Source organism: Rhinolophus ferrumequinum, chromosome 20 (genome assembly GCF_004115265.2).
Source record: "Rhinolophus ferrumequinum isolate MPI-CBG mRhiFer1 chromosome 20, mRhiFer1_v1.p, whole genome shotgun sequence".
NCBI lineage: Eukaryota > Metazoa > Chordata > Mammalia > Chiroptera > Rhinolophidae > Rhinolophus > Rhinolophus ferrumequinum.
Window position 1 is genome coordinate 46,617,186 of NC_046303.1, and position 25,427 is coordinate 46,642,612.

The 25,427-nt window shown below is 36.1% G+C and overlaps 2 protein-coding genes across 7 annotated transcripts in view; one reads left to right on the forward strand and one right to left on the reverse strand.

Annotated features, from left to right (window-relative positions):
• The window catches only part of CCDC146 (coiled-coil domain containing 146), a 116,826-nt gene extending 101,443 nt beyond the window's left edge, over window positions 1-15,383 (reverse strand). Inside the window, exon 1 of one of the 2 annotated variants that reach the window (XM_033088668.1) lies at window positions 15,252-15,383. The gene's annotated coding sequence lies outside the window, so the exon portion shown is untranslated. Of the gene's footprint in view, window positions 1-15,131 lie in introns of both variants that reach the window. The other variant, XM_033088669.1, reaches the window with a different exon arrangement.
• Window positions 15,384-15,815: 432 nt separating this feature from the next.
• Window positions 15,816-25,427, forward strand: part of FAM185A (family with sequence similarity 185 member A) — a 103,368-nt gene continuing 93,756 nt past the window's right edge. For all 5 annotated transcript variants that reach the window (XM_033088872.1, XM_033088871.1, XM_033088874.1 and 2 more), the window contains exons 1-3: window positions 15,816-16,275; window positions 18,853-18,962; window positions 23,333-23,425. In XM_033088872.1, coding sequence (XP_032944763.1) covers window positions 15,846-16,275; window positions 18,853-18,962; window positions 23,333-23,425 — 633 coding nt within the window. In that variant the 5' untranslated portion in view covers window positions 15,816-15,845. The remainder of the gene's footprint in view (window positions 16,276-18,852; window positions 18,963-23,332; window positions 23,426-25,427) is intronic.

The window sequence follows — 25,427 nt, forward strand, 5'->3', positions numbered from 1 at the left end:
AGAGGTGACCATCATTTTGTTTTGATTTTGAACTCTTAAGGAAATTTTTCTTGACAGTTACAAGGAGCACATGCTAAACCCAAATACCCTATGCACCAGGGCTTGGGGTAGAATACACAAACAATGGGACTTTTCGAAGGTAAAATGGCAATGCTTGCTTCAAGAAAGATGTAGCAGGAAACCACTCTGTCTTTCGATATTACTTTGTCATGGAACAAGCACGAAGTTTGCTCACTTTAGAAAAGTAGGGTGTAATGTAAAGTCAAACATGACTTTTCTCTCATAGTCCCACACAGAGCCTGAGCATTCTTTTTCATAATTTAGCTCTTCTAACTGCCCTGGAAACACGATCACGTGCTCCATTCTCCCGCTGCCCATTGCTACAGGTTAGTTACACGACTATTTCTATGGTAACTCAGAGCCAGACCTCTTGGAGAAAGAAAGAAGTCTGGGACACTGATTTTTTTCTGTTTGTTTCAGTTCCCTCTATTTATTAAAAAAATAGATATGTCAAAACGGTTACAAAAACTGTGGTATATTTAAAGTTGTATGACAAGTTCCTCTAAATCCTGTCAGGGTATCTCTGTGATGGTACATATGTTCTCTTTTGGAGATAATATTAAAAGTCTACATTAAAAGCCTTTTGTGATAGGCCTCTGGTCCACGATCTGAGAGGCTTTGAGCACTGGGCAGCCAATCCGACATGCAGCCCACAGTTACCTCAGATCCATTTAATGCAACATCATCATCATCAGATACTACCAACTTGTCAGTCCTGAACGCAACGATACAATTATTGCACTTACTGATGTCTAGATGTTTTATTCTGCGTCGTATTATATAATACCCATTATTACTATACAAAGACAAGATCACACTTGAAACTTTTTTTTTAAATGCAGATAACAGATTTCAGATCATGTTTTAAAAAGAGGGGGGGGTAGAAAAACTTTGTCATTCAAAGAGCCAACATATCAAACCACAACTTCCTTCTGTTTCTAAAAAAAGAAAAAGAAAAAAAACTCTCTCAAAGAAATATCCCACAAAAACAAAACAAACAAACAAACAAACAAACAAACAAAAACAACCGTTCTGGCACAGAAAAAAATAAAACCACTGCAGTATGTACAGAGAAAATTTGCCTCATAATTGAAGTGTTAAAGGGATGATGTGGTTTGGACTACCTTTAATTAAAAATATACATACACATGAAAGAAAACAAAACTCTTGAGAGGAAGCTCCAAGTGCATAGCTAGGCTTTAAAGTAAATGTTCACAGTATTATGATACGGGCCAACGAGTAGCCTTCCCCCCACCCTCCCACTGAAAATCTGTTTTCTTTCCTATAGAAATTTTAAGTTTCCTTCTCCTTAAGTTTCCTTTTCCCCAGTTTTTTAGCTCCTACCTCTGCTTTAGATAATTACTCTAAAACTTGTGATTCACACTTGTTGATTGTAGTCCTTGAAGCTTAATGTTCTCTCCTACCCGTTCTGAGCCTAACTCCTGGACAATTAATGACACCTGAATGAAGATTGAATGGCCACAGGCTCTATAGAGCTAACGGATTTATTAATTAAAATCTATTTTTCCTCGTTCAGGGGCCTTGGGAATACAGATAATACCCCAGCAAGATTGCCAGTCGCAACCAAAGAAGCCAACGCGATCTTTCAGGTGGATCTCAAGATTCCTTCCTCCATCTAAGATCAGATAGGGCGAAAGTTCCATGAATCCCCCAAAAGGAGAGACAGCTCTATGCCCCTGTCCAGCAGGAAGCAAACACAGAGGAAAAGATGCCCTGTCCCTCAACTTCCCATATGAATTTTATGGGGATCACGTCTCTCAAGGGGAAGACAAGGCAGGTCGTCAGACACAGGCATGAGGTCTCTGCATTCCTGCATAACCTACAGAATGTGAGCACCCAAAAGACCTCCCCTCTCCACCCAAAACTTCCCCTTTTCATTATAATTATCTACCTCTGTGCGGAAACAAATGGGTACAAAATACCTACCTAGATTAAACTGGTCACTCACACCTGCACTGTAAAGGCCACAATGACCTTCATTTCACCTGGGCCTCATTATACCAGAATTATAATATCATACATATGCCTGGAGTTCATTAATATCATTATAACAGACTGTATTCTAGGAAGGAACATGTGCAATCTAAAAAGATGAGGTAATAGCCTCTTGTCAATCACAGGTGTCAATCAAGTGGAACAGCCTATTCTAGAGAAAGGAACAGCCCATTCTAGAGAAAAAAAGGATAAAAACTCCAAGTCCTCGCCAGTCCGGGCCCTATGAGACTTTTGAACCTTGGTTTTGCTCAGGGGGCCACTCCAAACCCTTTGGAGGGTACTTTTTCTTTTAATAATGAGCCCTTGAGCCATTCTCTGCTGCTCAGGCCCGCTCCTATTTCTTTGGAGTGTACTATCTCTTCTAATAAACTACTCTTTCACCACTTTATTTGAGTCTTGTTCAATTCTTTGCTTGAGACGCAAAGAACCTGGACACTGTGCTGAGAACAGCCCACTCTCCGGTAACATATTTGACGGTTAAATCTTAAATTATATGCATATGTAGCCAATGAGGAACCTGTTAACTGCCATGATCACGGAGAACCTAAGACTCCGCTACAGTATAAGCTTCCTCCCTGGGATGGAAGGATGCTGAGGGCACCCTAGGCCTCCTCCAAACTCCTTTCTCTCTCCTTTGGCCTCCCTTTGCCCACACCCACCCTACCCCAAACGCAGACCCAAGAAAAGTCACTCAGTGTCTCTTCAAAGCTTCTTACATATTTTTCCCGTTTCTTCTCAGAAACCTACACAGCCAAAAGGAATTATATTTTATTTATTTTTGAGTGGGTATAACATATAGGATCATGGTGCACTATTCATGTGAAAGAACTGTCATGGAAACAGATGTGACTTTTGTCTCTAACATATCCTCCTGGTCGCCCTCATCAGCATGCAGACACTCCTGCCCCGGGGTCACTCATCTGTGCACCCAGTGATTTCATATACAGCTCTTCACAATTTAAACAAAACTTTCCCTTATTTATTTCACTTACAATCCTTACAATCATTTTCCATATGAATTAATGTTCATTTTGTAGATGAGAAAATTGAAGGCCAGAGAATATAAATGATGTGCCCAAGATCTCACAACTATAAATGGCAGTCTTTATTCAAACCCACGCCCACTGGCTCCAAATCCCTAACCCTTTTCTATTACACTGTACAGGGCTCTCACCATGGCCTTAGCAAAATCCATTCCTCTTGGCCTCCAGTAATGGGAAGCAGGATCAAGGATAGGGGCTGGCGGAGGGAATTCAACTGTCACCGTAAAGGTATAAGCCTAGGACCTCCTTTAGCAAAGAGCAGGCTAACACAGTGTAAATCAATTAAAGACAAATTAATTCTCATAGAGCGGTGATTAGGCAGTCCATGAGGTGGTAAGACTAAGCTCTGCAAAACAATGGGCTATAGAACTTGTTGCTATAGTTACAAAGCAAAGGAAAGCCTTCACAAATACAAAGCGCAGCAAGAAACACTGGTCTTACATTTGCAATAATTTATCGTCATTCTGCAAGTCCATTCAGCCTTCAGAAATTCAAAGGGTGCCTATCAGTTAGTTCCCTTAATAGTTTCCAAATGATTCAGTGAGCAGAGACTGAGTTCCAAATCCTGTGGGAGGTTTGGAATGCCCAAGTAACTCTAAAGCTGACAGTCTTCCAGAAAGTCTATAAAGCAGAGATTCTACATGTTTCACGTAATCTGGAATCCTCACATTATAGGTCACTCCTTGCCATTGCTACGAAACTGTGCATGTTTCTCAAATTCCACTGTCTTTGCTTGAATTTTAAAAAAAGGTACCAGAAAGCACATTCACAACATTACCACAATAGTCAGTCTATCCTGTCTAATTAGGCCATTGCCTTGCAAACCTGCTCTTTCATACCCTTTTCCTCTTCCCCATACCCCAGTTAGTAGGAACTGTGGGTCTAGATGGGTCTGTTTCCTTAGCAAAGAACTTCACGAAATATGGGCTATCACTGCTTTCGATTTGCACAAGCCCAGGTTCCTTTTCCACCCCCCTTCTTTCCTTCCCTCCCTCCCTCCTTCCTCCTCCTCCTCCTCCTCCTCCTCATGTTATTTCAGCTAAGAACGCAATTAGCGACTTCAACTTAGTCTACCAAGGTGACTGCATGCAGTAATGGAAGTGACTACTTTGAAGTTCATCAACTTGGGCTTCAATTTCATTCCTGTCCTCCCTGTGTGACCTTGGGCAAGATACTCAACCTCTTAACTGCAAGATGATTTAAAAGTTGTGAAGATTAAGTGGGACAATGCATGTGAAGCCTCAGCCCGGAGCCCAGCATTACTCCTCAATAAATGTTAGCTCCCTACCACCACTGCCTGGTTCTCTTGCTTTCATGTCCATATAGGCCTTAAATTATTTTGATAGAGAACAAAGAAATAGAGGTCAGCCTGGGGCTGAACAAAATATCTCAGGAATCTATAAGCTGGAAAAGGTGATTTGGGTCCTCTTCAGTACGAATATGTACCAGAACACTCCTTGGGATTTGGTGTGGATCATGGTAGACCGAATCTTCAAACCCCACTGTGAGATGTTTAAATTTAGAATAAGAACGACTACCTAGGACACTGGGTACTGAAGAGGGAGAAAGAAAGCAACACAATTTTTAAAAAGCCCTTAAAAGAATATGTGTCACTGTTGGTGGGATTGCAGATTGGTGCAGCCACTATGGAAAACAGTATGGAGGTATCTCAAAAATCTGAAAATGGAACTACCCTATGATCCAGTAATCCCACTCCTAGGTATCTATCCGGAGAAATCCAAAACTCCAATACAAAAATCTTTATGCACTCCTATGTTTATTGCAGCACTATACACAATAGCCAAGACATGGAGACAACCAAAATGCCCATCGGTAGATGACTGGATTAAGAAACTGTGGTACATTTATACAATGGAGTATTACGCAGCCATAAAGAAGAAAGAAATCTTACCATTTGCAACAACATGGATGGACCTAGAGAACATTATGTTAAGTGAAATAAGTCAGACAGAGAAAGATAAGTACCATATGATCTCACTTATTTGCGGAATCTAAAGAAAAGAATAAGTGAATGAACTAACCAGAAACAGTGTGGGAGACAAAGAGGAAAAACTGAGGTTTGCTAGATGGGCGGGGGGGGGGGCGGGTGAAGGGATTGAAGGGCAGTCGGTGACCATAGGATGGCCACGGGGTTTGAAAATTAATCTGGGGAACATAATTTAGCGATTACCAGAGGGTAAAGGGGTTGGGGGTGGGAGATGAGGGTAAGGGGGATCAAATATACGGTGATGGAAGGAGAACTGACTCTGGGTGGTGAACACACAATGTAATTTATAGATGATGTGATATAGAATTGCACACCTGAAATCTATGTAATTTTAATAACAATTGTCACCCCAATAAATTTAAAAAAAAAAAAAAAAAGAATATGTGTCAAATCCAAGCATGAGCAGAACCAGCTTTAGACAATTAAGTAAAGCAGGCAAAGTCCCTCTCCCATGTCTGGAAATTGCATAGTCTCCTCTTGTGATTGCATAAGTGTTTCCTGTTCTCAGGCTTCCCCTGGCCCTAGGCAGATCTCCACTTTAGTCTTCCTCCCCCCAGGCAGCTTCCCTTACTCAATTTCTTTCCTTCCTCTAAAGGCAAAAGTTCTTACATTAATTATAGGGTTAGAGGAATATTTACCAAGCCAATATTCCTATTTTACATTGAAAAAAAATAAAAAGAAAAAGAACCCTTTCTTTGAGTTGGGGAACAAGGAGAGTTGGTGAGAAAACAAGTTGGCATGGGTCCCTGAGGCATCCTGTCCGCCCAGGACCAGGCTCAGAAGATGAAATAGTGGAACTAGGACATACAAGAACATCAGACAGATAATGTGCCTCCTTTCCCAGGCGGGACTTGGGGAAAGTGGCAAGGTTCCAGAGCCATCATCAACCTTACCCTCATGTGACGAAGCAGAGAGGACTACCTAGTTAGAAAGGGCCCAAGAGAGTTTACAGATGGCGTGGGAGAGGTGTTGAGGCTGGCTGGGAGTACTACACCCCAAGAACCCTTGATGTTACGATAGAAAGACACTGCTTCATGAAGCTCTGTGGACCATACAACTGAGAACCAGACGGGGGTCAGAATTCTCAGGAGATGCCAGCATGGAGACCCATGTCTGAGACCCAGGATGTACATTTCAGGAAGAGTCAGCATACCGTGTTTCCCCGAAAATAAGACCTAGCCAGACAATCAGCTCTAATGCGTCTTTTGGAGCAAAAATTAATATAAGACCTGGTATTATATTATTATATTATATTATATTATATTATATTATATTATATTATATTATATTATATTATATTATGACCTGGTCTTATATTATAGTAAAATAAGACCAGATAATATAATATAATATAATATAATGTAATATAATGTAATATTTTCAGGGAAACATGGTAGTAGACAGCAAGCACTGACCAGACAACCATCCTGAAGCCATAACCCTGAACTTGGGTCTCATGTCTAGGAAGAGGGCAGGAAAAGGAAAACACGAATTAAGTTTTATTTTTTAAAAACAGCTTTATTGAGGTAAAATTTATGTGCAATAAAATTCACAATTTTAAGTGCACAATCTGATGAGTTTTTTAACAAATACTGACAGTTGTGTAATCACTGCCACAAACATTCCTATCACTCTAAAAAGTTCCTTTGTACCCCTTTTTAATCAGTGCCACCTCCTGTCCCACTCCCTCCATCCCGGGCACCTGGCAACCACCAGTAGTTTTGCCTTTTTGTAGAATTTTGTGTAAAGAAACTCATAGATGTCTGGCTCCTATCATGTAGCATAAGGTTTTTGAGGTTCATGCACATTGCTGTAGATATCAGTATTTCATTCCTTTTTTTTATGAGTGCTATTCCATTGTAGAAACATACCATGATTTATCTGCCTTTCTCTGGCTGATACACATTTGATTTGTTTCTCATTTTTGGTTATTATGAATAAAGTTGCTATGAACATTGGAGTACAAGTCTTCATGTGCATATACATTTTCATTTCTCTTCAGTAATTATCCAGAGGTAGAATTGCTGCGTCAAAGGGTGAGTATATGTTTAATTATATAAGAAACTGTCCAAGTGTCATCCAATGTGGCTGTACCATTTTATATTCCCATCAGCAGTGTATGCGGGTTCTCACGGTTCCACATCCTTGGCAACACTTGGTATTGTTAGTATTTGTAGTTTTAACCATTCTGGTGGATGTGTAGTGGCATCTAATTTTAATTTGTGGTTTTAATTTTGATTTCCGTAATGACTTACTATGTTGAATGGGTTTATTTGCTATTTTTATATCTTATTAGGTGAGGTGTCTATTCAAAATTTTTTTGCCCATTAAAAAAATCAGGTTGTTTTTCTTCCTATTATTGTTGTAAGAGTTCTTTATGTATTCTGGATACAAGTCCCTTATCAATATCTTTTGTAAATAGTTTCTCTCAGTCTCTCCCAGTCTTTAAATTTTCTTAGCATTGTCATTTTGAAAAGTAAAAGATTTGAATTTTGAGGAAATCCAATCTGCCATTTGTTTTCTTTTATGTTCATGCTTTTTGTATCTTATTTAAGAAATCTTTGTCAAATTCAAGGTCACAAGATTTTTCCCTATATTTTCTTCTAGAAATTTTATAGTTTTAGCTCTTCTATTTGCATCTTTTACCTACTTCAAGTTATTGTATATGGTGTGAAGTAAGAGGTGGTGTTCCTTGGTGAGGGAGGAGGATTGCATAAGGATATCCAATTGTTCCAACACTATTTGTTGGGAAATGTATTTTCTTCCTATTGAACTATGTGGCACCTTTCTCAAAAAAATCAATTAACCAAATCAATGTAGGTCTATTTCTATATCCTCTTCTGTCCCACTTACTTATATGTCTATTTTTACATTGTATCAATTATTATAGCTTTACAGTAAGTCTTAAAATGAGGTAGTATAAGTCCTCAAACTTAGTTTTTTTTCAAAGTTGTTTTGGCTGTACTAGGTACTTCACATTTCCACATACATTTTAGAAGCAGCTTGTCAAATTCTGTTTTTAAAAAAGCTTAGTGGAATTTTGACTGAGCAATGAATCAATACATCAGTGTGGGGTGATATGTTTTCTTAACATTGAGTCTTATTTTCCTTGAATATGGTATTTCTCCCTGCTTATTTAAGTCTTCTTCAATTTCTCTCAGGGATATTTTATGGTTTTCAGGAGACAGATCTTGAATGTATTTTATTAAATTTATCCCTAATTATCCCACATTTTGTATGTTATTGTAAATGGAATTGTTTTAAAACTTCAATTTCAAAATGCCATTGTTAGTCCTTAGAAATATAATTGATTTTTGTTACTGACCTTGTATCTTGTGACATTGTGAAACTTTTTATTAATTTAGTAGCTTTGTATAATAGTTCTTAGAATTTTCTACTTAGTTAAGCATGTTGTCTGCAAATAAAGACAATTTTATTTCTTCCTTTCTAATGTATTCCTTTTATTTCTTTTTATTGCCTTATTGCTCTGTGTAGGACCCTCCAGGACAATGCAGAATGAAAGTGGTGAGAATCAACATCTTTGCCTTGTGCCAGGTCTTAAGCAGAAAAGCATTCAATCATTTATAGTTAAGTATGTTATTAAGTTTAAGTTTTTCATAGATGCCTGTTTCAGGTGGAGGAAGTTCCCTTCTCTTCCAAGTTGTGGAGAGTTTTTATCTGAAATGTTTATCCGAAACACTTTGCTAAATGTTTTTTAAAACCCACTGAGATAATCATATCACAAATAATGCTGGAACAACTGGACATCCGTATGTAAAAGAATGCACCTCAACCTTAACCTGCATCATTTATAAAAATTTATTAAAATTAAGGCATAGGCCTAAATGTAAGACCCAAAGTAAAAACAAAACAAACAAATCAAAACTTCCAGAAGAAAACAGGAGAAAATCTTTGTGACCTTGAATTGGAGAAAGTTTTTTTTTGTTTTGTTTTTGTTTGTTTGCCTTTTTTTCTTAAGACATAACACGAAACCACAAACCATAAAGAAAAAAATTGTTAAACTGGACTTTTTCAAAATTTAAAAGATCTGCTCTATAAGGAATAGAGACAGTGGAAGTGCAATGGCTGTGTGCGATGTCAGAGGGATAGTGGACGGGGGGAGGGGGATTGTCACTGTGTGAGGGATATAAATGATAAATGTCTAACTATTACATTGTATTGTGCACCTGAAACTAATAAAAAAACATTGTTATAAAAGATATGCTCTTTAGAAGACAGTGTTGGGAAATTAAAAACAAAAGTCATAGATGCGAAAAATGTGCAAATAATGTGCAAATAATGAATCTGACAAAAGACTGATATCAAGAATACATAAAGAAATATCATTACTCAATAATAAGAAATCAAACAGACCAATCGAAAAATGGGCAAAAGATTTGAAGAGATACTTCACCTTACAAGATATACAAATGGCAAATAAGAACGTGAGAATATGCTTACTTCATTAGTAACTGGGGAAATGCAAATCAAAATCACAATGAGATACAACTACACAGCTATCAGAGTGGGTTTTTAAAAATGTGACAACACCAAGTATTTGTGTGAGGACATGGAATAACAGAACTCTCACATACTGCTAGAGGGATGTAAAATTGTACAGCTCCTTTGGAAAGAGTTTAGTTATTTCTTATATGCACACATTTACCAAATGACCCAGCCATCACACTCATATGTGATTCAAGGGAAATGAAGACTCATATTCATTTAAAACTGTACACAAATGTTTATACTGTCTTTAATCATATTCAGCCAAAACTGGAAACAACCCAGATATCAACTTGTGGATGTATAAACAAATTGTGGTACATTAATACAATGGAATTCAATTCAAATATGAAAAGGAACAAACTGTTCCTTTTGTTCTGTATGTTTCTGATACATACAGAAACATGGATGAATCTCAAATACATTAAACTAAGTCAGATGGCTATGTGCCATATTATTCCATTGATATGAGTTTCTGGAAAAGAGAAAAGTGTAGGGACAGATAATGGATCAGTAGTTGCCAGGGTCTGGATGTCAGGGGAAAAGGACAGACCACAAAGGGGCATGAAGGAACTTTTGGCAATGATGGAAAAGTTCTATATCTTGATTGTCACAGTAGTTACTTGACTGCATAAAGTTCCTAGAATTCATAGAGCTGTACACCTAAAAAGGGTGAATTTTATTTTGTATAAATTATAACTCGATAAACTTGACTTTAAAACAAAGCAAAGCAAACAAAAAGAACTAAACCCTCATAGAGTGCTAAAACTGTATACTATCAAAACGAAGAAAAACATTCCAAAATTAACCAAAGAAAAAAAGCAGATTCTCTACAAAGGAGCTAAATTAGACAGAAGACTTCTCATTAGCAAAAACTGTACTTCTTTGAAGTATTGAGAGAGAGTAACTGTCAACTAAATTATTATATGAGAGTTAGGGTAAAATAAAGACATTTTTAGACAAAGTCTAAAGAAATTTCTTAGAGATGAATTGAATATATATAATGGCTATACTTCAGTTAAAAATGAAACGGAAGCTAGAAGGAAAGGGCTGAGCAAATAAATTGGTAAACATTGCTAAATTTAAATAAGTATTGAATATAAACAACAAAAGTAATTATCTGTGTGGCATCAAAAACAAAGTGGAACTAAAATACACATGGCAATAAATGACATGGAAGACAAAGGGAAAAACTGATGTTAAAGAATTCTATCATTTGAAAGGTGGATGAAGATATTGACTGATTAGATTTTCATTAAGTTAAGTGAGTATGCTAAAACTTTAAGGATAATTAGAAGAAAAGAAAATAGCTTTCCAAATTACTACAGAAGAAAGAGGTGAATAAAGAAAAGCATTTAGACTAAAACAAGACATGAATGGAGAAAAAGAGGAACAAAAAAGGCAAAAAAGGCAAGGTTAGTAGAAAACACACAAAAGAGGGTAAGAATAAGCATAAATATAAAAGTAATTACAAAAAGCGTAAATGGATTAAATTTACCTGTTGAGACAGATTCTCAAATTAGATTTAAAATATTGAGCTATATTCTATTTATAAGAGACTAGTCCCAAATATAATGTCACAGGTTTGAAATAAAAGAATGAAAATATTATTAGATAAAAATATACATCAAGAAACAGAATGTAATATTAAAGATAAATAGGATCATTATTTAATGACAAAAACATTATCAGGAAGCAATATTAATCCCAAACTCATACATAAATAATAGCATAGCCTCAAAATATATAGAGTTTAACTGGAATTTCTACTTAAAAGATACATCAATGCTAGTACTGTGTAACTGGTTGAAATACTATTGCTACCTTGTAGAAATAGAATGAAGCATTAGCACTAAAAGAACTCTAGTCTAAAGTAAGCTTTTAAAGTTTTTCTATTATAAGTAAACTCTCTGGTTGTAATAAATACTATCGCAGACCACACATACAGACAAATACATATTGCTTTAATGTACAAAGCACTCACATCCCCCTACCTCGAGAATCTTCCTGAGATATTTGTTACCGAGGCAACTTCTCAAAGTGTTTAAAGTGGGGAAACTTGACTCTATTAAATAACAAAGTTTTTTCCTGTACATCATCTGCCTGGAAACAAACAACATGTAGATTTCAAATGGGACTACCTATATATATTCATTAGATACTTCTTAGTACTGTTAGTTACTAGGTTAGATTATTAAGTTTAAAATTTCACATGAATAATAGAGGTCATAAGATATATTTATTCGAAAAAGGTTATAATTAAGAAATTTAGCAAATTTCTAGGGCTTCCCTCACTTAAGTTGAATTCCAGAATCCTTTGTTTAGTTTACATTTTTCTGAAAACTCTCTCATGCCCTCTGCTGTCCATTTATTGAATATAAATTATTAAATAAAGTAAAATATTCATGGACATTTACATTTAGATGGTAAGAAATCCTCTACCTATTTCATTATTTGAATCAGTCTTAGGAAGCAACGTATGCTAAGAAATGCTTTAAAATTTTTTAAATTATAAATGTAATATATGTTCACTATTGAAAACACACACACACAAATGGAGAAATAACTCATTATCTCACTACTTAGAGATAACCATTGTTATCAAGTTGTGTATTTCCCTTTGGAATTGTTTCTATGGAATATGTTTTAATGTATAATTTTATGTTAATATTACTATTATTATTACAAAATTAAGATCATACTAGACATACAATGTGGTATTCTACTCTTTTCACTTAATTTTACTGTGAGGTAATAGAAAAAATATATATATATTGGTCTCTGCCACTGGCTCCTGAAACAGGGCTTCTGAAACCCTTATAGTTTCCTGGGTGATAGAAATGCCTTTTGTTCTGATGAGGGGACTTTGGGTGGTCTCCTGGATGGTTCCTGGATGAGGGCTGGTCACCGGAAAGAACAAGCCATGCTTAGAAATCGCGGAATTTTTAGCCCTGATCTCCATTCTCTTGAGAAAGTAGAAGGGCTGAAAATAGAGTTAATAATCTATCATGCCTATGCGACGAAGCCTCCATAAAAATCCCAACAGTATGGGGTTCAGAGAGCTTCCAGGTTGGTAAACATATCCACCCTGAGAGGGTGACCCCAACTCCATAGGGATAGAAGCTCCTGCTCTCGGGACCCTTCCAGACCTCACACTATGTATCCATTAGGCTACTTATCTGTGTCCTTTATCATATCCTCTAATAAACTGGTAAATGTAAGTTAAAGGTTTTCCTGAGTTTTGTGAGCTACTCTAGCAAATTAATTGAATCTAAGGAAGGGGTTGTGGGAAGCACCGATTTGTAGCCAAATCAGACAGAAGTTGTGGGTAAGGTAGGGACCTACTACTTGCCGTTAGCATCTGAAGTGGGTGTGAGCAGTCTCGTGGGACTGAGCTCTCAACCTGTGGAACCTGACATTATCTCCACATAGTGTCACAATTGAGTTAAATCGTAGGACACCCAGCTAGTGTCGCAGAGAATGGCCTGTTGTGGGGAGAAGTCCCATATACTTGGTTACTAGAGTGTCAGCAATGAATTGTTGTGAGTGTGGCAGTAATGTGAGAGTAAAGGGGACACTCACAGAAGGAGAACTATAGGTTTTCCCCTTACAATTATATTATGGGAACTTTCCCATACCAATGAATAGTCTTCAAGATATAAATTTTAAATTGTTCCATAATATTCCAGATGAATACTAATTTATGTGACTCTCCTATTTTTGGACATTTAAGTTGCTTCAATTCTTTACTATCTTTACTAAGTAACCCTGTAAAACAAAACTCCTTAAACATAAGTTGTTTTTGAATAGCCCAAATTTTATGTTTACATTAAATTCCAAAAAGTATAATTTCCAAGTCATGAATACATATGTTTTAAGGAAGTTTATGCATATTGCTGAACTGAACGCTGGAAAGTTTGTAATAACTTACACTCCCACCAGCAGTATATGTTCATGACCATAGGAATAGCTTTTTTAAAACTGAAGATGTAAAAATATCTTACAAGTACACTCTAAATAAGGGGGAAAAGTTATCTACGTATGATTCTCCATTCATTCATTTTCGAAGTCATATGATCAGAAATTTTTCAGTCTATTAAGTTTTATTATGTTTACTTCAAAATAGTAAAAACAATCATTTTGCCACAGACAGTGAAGGTTCAGTTGCCAATTCCATTTACTTGGTGTGTCTCAGAAAAGAAAAAATTACCATAGAAACAACATTATCTATTAGGGATTCCTATTTAACCTAAAAATATTTGGCACATGTACAACACATATGAGTGCATTCTCAACTTGCTTAAACAAACGCCTTTATCAAATTCTTTTTCAAAGTTATTCCCGTGGGTCTTCATTAAAAAGACAATTTGAAGATCAGTCTGAATAATTACGACCAAATAAAACACAAAGCCAAGGACTGAACTAGTATTCAGTGGGAACTTGGTGAATCTAAAAGTTAGCACCTATTGTGAGTCTTCACTAGGAGGAAGAATAATGAGGGAGGAAAGACTAAGAGGACAGAAAGGAGGAAAGAATAACTTAAGAAAACACTGAATTTTTGAAAATGTATTGGCTAGCAAAAAAACTCTATGACTTGGGCCCATAATGGACCTTAGCTCAGCTCACTAAGACATTTCTCTATCAGGATAGCTCTCAGTAATTCTGATTATTGCAGTTAGCCAAAGGTTGTTTTTTAAAGGCATTCAGTTTCTACACTTGAATTTTATTAAACGTCATTGTTTGCAGTGTGTCTTTACTAAGAACTTAGGGAATAATTTGTAGGAGGAGGAAGTGGCACAGAAAGGGAGAGAGAAGCAGGAAATGAGGAAATAAATCTTTTCTTTTCCATTTTTTAAATTACCCACAGAATAATAAAAGGTAAAGTCATTTAGTGCAATTCCTCATCATCTTAAGGTTGAAGAAACAGGACCAGGTGACACACACAAACCAGGTGCAGAGGCAGGAAAATAATCAGTCCCACGTTCTTCCTATTGCACGATATTCTCTCTCTCTCTCTCTCTCTCTCTCTCTCTCTCTCTCTCTCTCTCTCTCTCTCTCTCTCTCTCCCTCCCACCCTCCCTCCCTCTCTCTCTCTGTCTCTCATTTTAGCCCTAAAACCGAGGATCATTTGTAGTTAAAGAGATCGATACTGCTGTCAACACAAGTCCTGATCTCTCAGCTTTTCTTTTCGTAACTTAGGAGCAATGTTATCCCTAAAATAAGTATAGAGTACTTTATTTACACTGCAATTTCGTAGCCTGTGCACCGCGTTCGAGTCCATTATCTGATTTGATCCTTACAAAAACCCTTTGAGGCAAGACAAGGAAGGTATTATTGACCTCATTTTAAAAGCGAGCAATTAAAACCCAGAGACGTCCAATGACTGGCCTAAGATTACTTAAGAGTAAGAAGGAGGCAGGACTCTAATGCTATTCCTATATTTGTTGTCAAAGAGGGAGTTCACTCAAAAGTACCAATCTGGCTCTTTATCCTCTTACCTTAGAGATCCTCCATCCCTGGGTACCCCGTTCTAGTTTTGTGAAGTTTGGACCTAACCACCCACTGACGGTACTCCTAGTTTGCATCTAATTTTCACCTTTAAAACTGCAGTTTCTTACCCCTTCCCTTGATACTGATCCTTATTTAGGCTCCTATTTTTCTCTGTAGGTTATGGCTTCCAGGGTCTCACTCCAAAGCTCCACCCTCTCTAAAGAAGTCGCGTCCTCGGTATCCAAGGAAACCACACAGCCTTGCCACTTAGCCCTCTCCGCTCTTTCCATTGGCCAGTTGGATGCCATGTAGATTTTTCTTTCCGTCCCTCCAATGGCTAATGGGGTTGAGGCAAAGAACGCGCGCCTTCGGAGCAGTAGGCTACACCTGCTCTTACTACCTGCGCATTGCTTCCTGGGATATGTAGTTTCTGAGCTGCCAGGAACTCTTCGCTCTTTGGCTCCCTTTAGAACTACCTATCCCATCGGCCTTTGCGAAAGGGAGGTCGGTAGGCGAGATGTCCGGTCAGGGTGGATACTTAGAGCTTTGACATTTCAATTTGCTGTTGAGGCATGAGCGGCTGAGATTTTAAATTGAGGGATATAGCGAGCAGTCTTGCTCTTACTTCAGCAAACCCTTTGCACATCGGTGCAAAGTCGACTGGCGGTGGCGAGACTGGGCTGTGAGTGAGGTGATCGAAGGGAGCGCGAGAGGGGCGCGCCATGTTCGCCCCTCGCTGGGGCTGGGGACTCGGCTGCCTCCGGCAGCTCAGAGTGTGGGACGGCGAGGCCACCGGACGTTGGGCGTGTCGGGCTTGTCAGGCCCGGCTTTCCGGCTTAGGTGGGGGCGAGCGCGGGCCCGGGTCCGAGCCTGGCCCCGCGCACCGGACTCTGAAGGCGTGGGAGCTGCTGGTGAGCCCGTTCGGTCGGCTGCGGGCGCGGCTCCCGTGCCACCTGGCGGTGAGGCCCCTGGACCCCCTTACATACCCCGACGCCGACCGCGTGCTGGTCGCGGTGAGCGGAGTGGAGGGCGGGGCTCAGGACCTGGCGGACCTGCAGGTGAAGTACGACGAGGCGCGGAAGGAGGTGGCCATTGTGTCTGACACCATTGACCCCCAGGCGTCCGTGGAGGTGATCGCGCCTCTGAAGTTTGGCAAGTGAAATGACGTTGCAACGGGTTTGGGTCCCAGGGCACACCCAGGACCTCCTCAAATTTGGCGGAAGTGCACTTTTAATTGGTCCCTTTGGATCTGACTTTCCAACCTAATTTACAGTTGTCCCTTGAGGAAGCTGCAGCTTTTTTCTGTCCTACTTTGAGTTTCCCCCTAGTGGTTACGAATTAGTTTCCCAATTATAGACATTTTATGAATCGAATGGAAACATGGTTTGGAATGTTCTATGTGAAATGACATTTGTGGAGCCCCTTAACGTTCTCCTTTGGCACTTTGTTCCTGTTTCTATTACTCATTGTGCTTTGTCAGTAGCAAAGTGTTTTGTTTTGGGGAGGTTGACTTTGCTTGATAATCCCTTCAATGGTGTATGGCAGTCCATCCACATTTCCCCCTGCTCACAGCCTGGGGGTCTGTCCCCAAACAGCCCTGTCTATTGGATTTTCCATTTCTAACCTGGACCAAGTGTTTGGTTTCAAATAGGCACCCAGTTTCTTAACTGATGCGTCTCCATTCATTTTGGCCTAAGTAAATTTCCTGAGAGTGGCAGGTTTTGAAGAAAAACACATGGTAACACTATCTGGAAAACTTCAACTGATAATGCCTGCAAGATGTGTGTTCTAGGTATTTGGGTTGTATGTTATTTCTCAAATACAAGACAACACTTTTGTAGGAAAGTCTCCCCAGGCTCCCTTCCTTCCTGGGACTGATATGTTGATGATCATAACAGCAGCTAACACTTCTATGATGATCTTTTCAATCCTTACAATTGCTTTATAAAGTAGATACTGTTATTGTCACACTTTCAGATAAGGAAATTGAGATACAGCAAGTTTCATAAAGTAAATATTTATTGTGGGTGAACAAATAGAAAAAAAATCCATGCCTTTGTGAAGTTTATATTCTAGTAGGAGTAGATCAAGAAGTATGCCTGTTTGCTCTCAGAGATGAAGTGGTGGAACTGAAATTTGAATTGACTGGAGTCTGCTTAACCACTGTGCTTTATTGCTTCTCAACTTCTAACTAGCTTACATGAATAAGAGACCCTGACCTCAAAATGTAACAGTCTAGGGTGGGGAGGAAGATCTGCCAAAATGTTATTGTAGTACAAAGTAGAGGAAGTATTGTGATAGAGATACACCAAATTTTATGGCAGCACAAATAAAAATGGAACTACCTGTGTTGGTGATCCCAAACCTTCTTATTTGTTGATTCTACTTTTTAGAGCCAGAACCCCATTTCCACTTCACTGTTTCCATGTGTCTATTCCATAGCTCCTCAAATCAATATAATTCAGTTTTCTTCATACTTTATTATTCATCAAGTTTGTTGATACTTGTTTCAGTGAATGGATGAAAGTAGTATTACTGTCACTCAATGTCTAGCCTTAACTTCTCTACCTGTCTAGTGAGGGTAGACTATATTTAGAATCTGTTTTCCTTTCTCCATGTCTATCAACGCTGTGTTAGTCAAGCCTTATGTTGTAACACTACTTAACTGGGTAAAAATTTTGCAGTTACACTTGCATCCAGGTAAATATGGGGTAAAATTGTCTTTGTATTTTAGATTAATCCCAACCAAAATATTGCTATTATTTTAAATCTTTATAGAGACTGCGACATATTTAAGAAATTGATTTTTATGCCATAACTACTGAATTTGTGGTGTTGCACCCCAGTAGTTTGTGTTTGGGGTAATATAGTGTTTGCTTCTCTAGTCTAGTTTAAGTAAAATCATCAATATTTATTTGAGTTAGGTATTAAATGTCAGTGTTTTCTTATTTTATATTTTTGTACAGAGACACTTAAGATTACACTTTAAATTGACAGCCAAGGATGCCACCTGTGACTCCTTATTTTCCAATTTTCTTCAGATAATACTGTTATTTATCCACAATTTTGAGGTTTTAATATCGTTTAGTACTATGTTTTTCAAAGTTGTTCCCATTTTTCATTACTGAAAATACCTTTTGATATACCTGCGTGGTAATATCTTTATTTTTTTAGATATGAAAGGTTAGAGATAGGACTTGAAATACTAAGTTATGATCATATATACTGATCCTGCTACTCCTGCAAAATGCTTTTTAATTTGGGGGAGGGTTGGAAACAAATTTTTAAATCTTAATGAATATAAGAGAGGAGGCTAACTGACTTATCCAGTTTACCATAATGACTGTTAAACTTGCTGTGTTCTTACTCGAACTCTGTGTATGTGTGTGTTTTTTCAGTGGGAAAAAAGCTTCTCTTTTCCCAGGAGTGCCTATAAGATTAGGAGTTTCTGACCTCCCTTATTTCCCTCCTATATTACTTTCTCTCTTTAGATGATACAGGCCAACGAAAACTACTTTATTTCTAAAAACTGGCAGAAAAGGGCATTACATTTGGTGTTGGCATGGTGGAGACCCCTTACCTTTAGGGAGAGACTACTGACGACTATGCTCTCCCCAGGGCTCAGTAATTATGGATATAACTGAGGAGCTGGATTTCTAGGGGGTACGAATATGCTTTGGAGCCCATTAACCATGGTACTAACTTGTTTTTTTCTTTTTTCATTTCTAGACTTGAATATCAAATCATCAGGGTCTGGCTGTATAAAAGTCCAAAATATTGAATGTGATTATTGCAATATTGAAACTGAGCAGGGGACTAGCATCTTACAGTCTATTAAGGTATAAGCACTTTTCTAATTTTGTTTCAATATTATTTTTAAAACAACCCTTAAACCATGAACTGCCATATCAAGCTAAAGCTATTATTCTGAGTACCATTTTGAGAATATTGAATATCATTTATTCATTACTCAGAAATTACTTGCAAAAATTTTGCCTAGACATTAGTTCTGTTCTGAATATATAGAGGTTGTAGCAACTTTGAAAGTTTTTTCCTCATATTTCTTTTAGATTTCGTTTTGAAGTATACATGAAAATAATAGTACATTTTTAAAATATTAGATTAATCACATGTTTAATGTACCAGGTAGCTCATTACTTAAGGATTAAGTAGGTATTTGTGATAAACAACAAATGATTCATCTTGTTTTGTAATAACATTTTTATATTTAAATTTTTTAATTAAAATTTTTTAGGGTGACAATGGTTAGTAAAACTATGTAGGTTTCAAGTGTAATATTTAATTTTCTTAAAATTAGATTGGTCTTAGCTGAAGATGATTTCAAATATATCTCTAATAGGTTTTAGATATCTTTGCTAGAACTGGTACTACTTATACTTGCATGTTCAAAACACAATAGTTTTGTTAACTTTGGTGGCAGGTAACTTTGTTGAAGAGAAGTCAGTCATCTTTATTTCATAATTGCAAAACATTTTTATTTTTAGATTCATAAACTAATTAGAGTAATTAATGCATTTAAAAACTTGCACGTTATTAGTTTTGTTCCAAACACTTTTATTTGCATACTTGCATTTAGCATCTGTCCACATGTAAACCATTCCAAATAAATTTAGTTGCACCAATTTCATAAAAGATTAAAGAATACTGTAACATATCCTTTTTCAGCACAATGAGATAGTTCAGGTTCTTATAAAAGATTGCACAGTGAAATCTTCATGTTGGATGATTACCTGGATGAAATGCCATAGTTCCTTTTTTCCTTAGAAATATATAGTTTACTCATCAATGCTTGAGTTTCAGAAAATTCATATAAAATATTGTCCTCTGAAGACTCAGAGTCTTATTATTTTTTAATTTTTATTTATTGGGGTGACATTGGTTAGTAAAATTATATAGGTTTCAAGTGTACAATTCTATAATACATCATCTGTATATTGCATTGTATGTTCACCACGCAGATGAAGATTCAGAGTCTTAGATTTTCAGTTTCAAATCAAAATTAGAAGCTAGTATGCTGCTATCATTCATCTTTTGATTTATCTGGTAATTATGAAAGATCTTTTTGTCAATTTTCTCTTTTTTTGCCATTGTGGGCATAAAATGAAAAATGAATCCTCAACTTTGGCACTGTTGACATTTCGGTCCAGATAATTCTGTGTGTCAGGGGCTGACCTGTGCATTGCAGCATCCCTGGCCTCTACATACTAAATGCCAGTAGCACATCTCTCAGTTATGACTCAGTTCTCAGAATGAAAAATATCTCCACACTTTGCCAAATGTCTTCTGGGGGACAAAATCACCTTAAGCTGAGAACTACCATTCTAGGTAAATCCATCATTCTTCTGTTGTCTTATTTTATTTATTTTTTTTGTCTTTTAGCATAATTGGGGATAATTGACTAATAATGATGAATTAACTCCTAGGATAATGAAGTAGCAAAATGTTATAAGACATATGAAAAATAACATAAAGATCCCGTAATGTATTTTAGATTTATAAAAGAGTCCAGTGGACTGACTGATAGGGTAATTTTAAGATAGAATGGGTTTTATTCTGTTTTTTTTTTTTTAAATAAGTATATTTTCTATTTGGTTTTTGGAAGACCTCTAAGAAAGAATAAAAGTTATGAAATAATCAGTCCTTACAAATAGAATAGCTCAAAAAGAAATTTGAGAACTAAATTTGGGTCCAGTGGATCCTAATGGTATACACCAAGGGTTAAGAGATTTACTCTTGAGATCTTAGGATTTAACTGACTTAAATTCACAAATGGAAACATTTGGTAAAATATCTTGTTTAAGTTTTAAATATAGTGTAATAATCATTATCTCGAATTAATGATTACCTATTAATACCAATTTCTCTTCCACACATTTTAAGGACTTGAAATATATTTGATCTATGCAATAAAATGTTTATAGCAATAATAATAGCTACTGTTTATTGAGCCCTTATTATGTATCAGAAAATTTAGCTAAGCCTTCATTTAATCCTTGAATTATCTCCTTTTATCAAGGAAGAAACTATGAGGCACCAAGAGATTGAGGAATTTAGTTAGGTTCACATAGCTAATAAATTGAGCTGAGATTTGAACTTGGGTCTTTCTGATTTCCCCACTTATGCTTTTTCCACCTTTCTTTATTATCCAAGCAAAATGTATGACAATACTACATTTAACTAAGTAAATTTTTCAGGCAGCAGACCCTTAACTCATTGAATGCCAGATATTTACATTTTTAAAAATAGAGTATAGTAGTTTGTTGTACTAGTGATTTAAATATATATTTTAACTATTTTATTTTACATATTTTTAAAAGTTTTATAATCTACTTAACAATTTTTTGGAATTAAATGAGCTTTAAATTATAACAATAGCTCTTAACATTTTTGAGCCTTACACCTCTTTGAAAACCTGATGACTGTCTCCTTAGGAAAAAAGTGCATATGTATTTGAAATTTTGCTTATAATTTCGTAAGTTTCACAGATTCTGTACAAATTCGTGTAGGCTTGATTAAGTGTTCCTGATATAAAATAACAGTTGTTTTGGAGATACTCTTTTCTAAAGTTCATCAATTACTTGTCTGCTTGATAAAAAATTATATACAATTTTACTTCAGACTCATGATTCTATGGGCATGAAGTAGTCTACAATGCTATAATACAGATAAACTTTTTAATTATGATTCATTTTGTCCTTTTCACTAAATGTTTTGAAATTCGTTCCTGGGCTGTTTTGCCTAAGGTTCTACTATTTTTCCCCCTGAATAATCAAGCAACCAGAAAGTATATACTTGTCTTGAATTTTTTACTCCCAATGTTTTAGACGCTTCTCTGCTGTTGCTGGTCAAGATATTGGTGAGTTTGCTTTTGCTATTTTTCTTCCTCTGTTATTTACCTACTGTTTTTCTCTTTATAATTGTAGCAGAACTGAAGAGACATGTAAATGGTTAAGGTAAAGTAAACTACTCTGAAAAATAAACCAAACATCTAATGGCTCATACAACTAGAGTTTATTTCTTAATTGTGTCCAGGTGTGTGGGTGGCTGTTTTCTGTTCACTATTTCTAGGTTCCTTTCATCTCTGGCTCTGCCATCTCTCTTAGAGCCTTATTGTAATCTGCGCTCATTTGGTGAAAAGGCAGAGCATAGAAAAGGCATACCAACTCTTCTAAAAGGACAAGCCTGGAAATTGCATATAGCATTTCCATTTACAGTCTCTTGGCAAAAACTTAGCAACACCTAAGGGGTAAAGGAAGCTGGAAAATACAATCTCTTCATGGGCCCAGCTATACGCTTACTTTGGAGAAAAAAGTGGATTTTTGTGGACTTACAATAACTTCTGCCACAGTTGCCAAGTGTGAAATCAAGTCTCTCTCTCTCTCTCTGTCTCTCTGTCTCTCTGTCTCTCTCTCTCTCTCTCTCACACACACACACACACACTTTTTGTTTTGTTCTAGCAGAGGAGGCTAACTCACGACTATTTTCATTTGTGCTTAGAGGAATTTTCAGTTAGTTCCAGTTTCAGGGGTATGTTGTGCTAGAAAGTTTAACAGTCCGTTGGCTGTTAACCTAAGTGTGAATATATTCTTTAGAAGACCCCAGCCATGAGAGTGTGGGTTCGATTAGGTTAGATTTTGTTGTTTTCTAACAGTGTCACCTGATAAAGTCATTTATTTTTTCTGATTCTTGGATTTCTCCTGTGAAATGGGGGAAATATAATACCCATTTGAGTTGTTGCGAGGATTAAATGATAGTTAATGTAATGTAGTGAACATTATATATGGTGCAAAGAAAATGCCAAATAAGTGATAAATATCATTGTTATTAATAATGATGACCAATAAGAGTGATTATTGTCGTTATCCTCATCCCCATTTCTGTTTAGTTAGCCAGCCACAGTGATTTTTTCATTCCCAAGTTCTTTTTCAGTGAAGCTACTGGAACACTCCAGTCACTCTTCTTTTTCCCTTTGAGTCCAGATGGCTTATTTAATCCCTTTAACAGCAATTGACATTCTTTTCTAGTTGATGTTATTATCCCAAATAGTGCATTTCTATTTTCCCTTTTCTTCTTTTGCTGCTTTATTGTTATTTAAAAAGAAACGTTTAAAATGTTGGAAACTTTTTTATTAGTATAAGTCAAATTTATTCTCTTTTTCTCTATATGTATTTTTGTATTTGTCTTTCAGAGTCAAAAATTACATGTTCAAGCAAAAGGAGGCAAAGTGATCTGTCTGGGAACAGTTTATGGAAATATAGATATTTGTGCATCAGATAAAAGTGTAAGATTGAAACTCTTGTTTTAGTAATTACAGTTTTGCATCAAGTTGGTTTATACAGTGGGTAGGCTGTACAGAATTTGTGGCGTAACATTCCTTCTTTAATTCATTTTAATTTAATTCATTAGTAAATTCAAATTTCAAATTCAGATGATTAAATATTATACACTTAAATTTCAGTTTGTGATTTAATACTTTTGACAGTTATTTAGTTTCTTGTTTGGAATCAATAACATCTTTAAATACATAATATTTTAATTCTAGTTCTGAAGAAATTTTTTATTTTTATGATCATGTATTAAAATCAATCATTAAGTAACACCATCATACTTGGGATTAAATTTTTCTTCTGTGTTATGTTTGAGTATTTTTCCAAGACCTGTTTACTTTGCCTTTAGGGGCAATTGAAAGATGAGTTCAAAAATCAACTTTCTTCAGGGTTTTCCACAAGATGGCACCACTAAATTACATTACTATTCTCCAAAAGCTTTTATTAGCTATAGAGATTTTGGTTGTTATAAGATAGTTTGTATTTTTTAATCAACTTTTGTTGCTTCCTGTGATTCAGCATAGTATTAAGTGTAAAGGTATAATTTTGAAGTATAAACTGTCACAATTTTTTTTAACATGATCGATAATGTTTTAAATCTTTGAAAAAGATCAAAGTCACTTCTACAATTTGCAAGGATCTTTTGCTATAAATTTGTTCATTTTCATACTTAGCTTTATTCACAGATAATTGGTAGGGAGGAATTGAGAGTATATTTTATAGATTGATTACTGTTGGCATAATTAAACAAGGTAGATTATAATATTAATTGTTTCTACTGTTGTAACTTTTATTTTCTATCATCAACTTGTGGGAGACTGTTTAAACCCACACATTTAAATTTATCCTTTAAATTAAACTAGGAAAGTATTGAAAGACTGCCTTGCCTGATGTGGCAGCTCTTTTGAGGTGGCATTGAGTTTTACCTCTCAGATTGCTTTGGTCTTGAAGGTGCAAAGGGAAATTAGACAACTTTGCAGCTCTTTCAAACTCTGTCCTTTAAATGATGGCCTGTGGTATTTGCAATTATCTAAGTTACCAGAATATTACATATTGACATTCAACTATAAGTATCAAAAAAGAATTTAAATTATCTCTTCATCGTTTGCTGTTTTGAATATTTTGGCCACTATTTCCACTCATTTTTGTTTGTTCTAACTTTCATGGTTTAGTGCATATTTGTTTATTCCTACTTTTTATTATACTATTTTGTTTCTTGCCAATTGAGTTTTGTGTTGTACTAAAGAATAAGTCTAGATATTTCTATTATATACATTGTTAATTTTTAAAGCATATCTCTAATTTTCTATTTTATATAAAATAAATGCTTATGAAATGATAACTTAATATACAACTTACACAGAAACGTGCTTTTGCATATTTGAGAGGTATCATAGTGAATTGGTTAAGAGCACAGAATTATAGAGAACCAAACTACCTGGGCTTGAATCCTGGCTTAGCTATTTACTAAGTTCTTTAACTACAGAGAAGTTCCTTTATCTGTCCTCTTTTTTGGAAAAAATGAAATAATAGTAATATACTTAACTCAGAGGGTTGTTATGAGAATTAAAATAGTTAATGACACAAAGTACTTAAAACAATGTCTGGCACATAGCTAACTCTAACATAGTGTTTATTGCAATGATGATGATGAAGGTAAATAAAACACAGATAACAAAGATAATTGAATCACTCTTAGATCTCCCAGGTAACTTGACTAAGATTTCGTTTCATTATTCATGAAACAGGGATGACATTATTTGTTTTTCATACTCAACAAGATTGTGAGAATCAAATGAGCACTATAAACATTTAACAGCATTCTTTGTGTGTTATTTTATATGGAGTGGCTGTTTTTAAATTGTGTCATTAATTTCAGTATCCTTTTTGGTACAGAGATGATAGAAATTCATTTTATCTGATCGTTGGATAAATTGATGACAGTTGTTAGTTGAC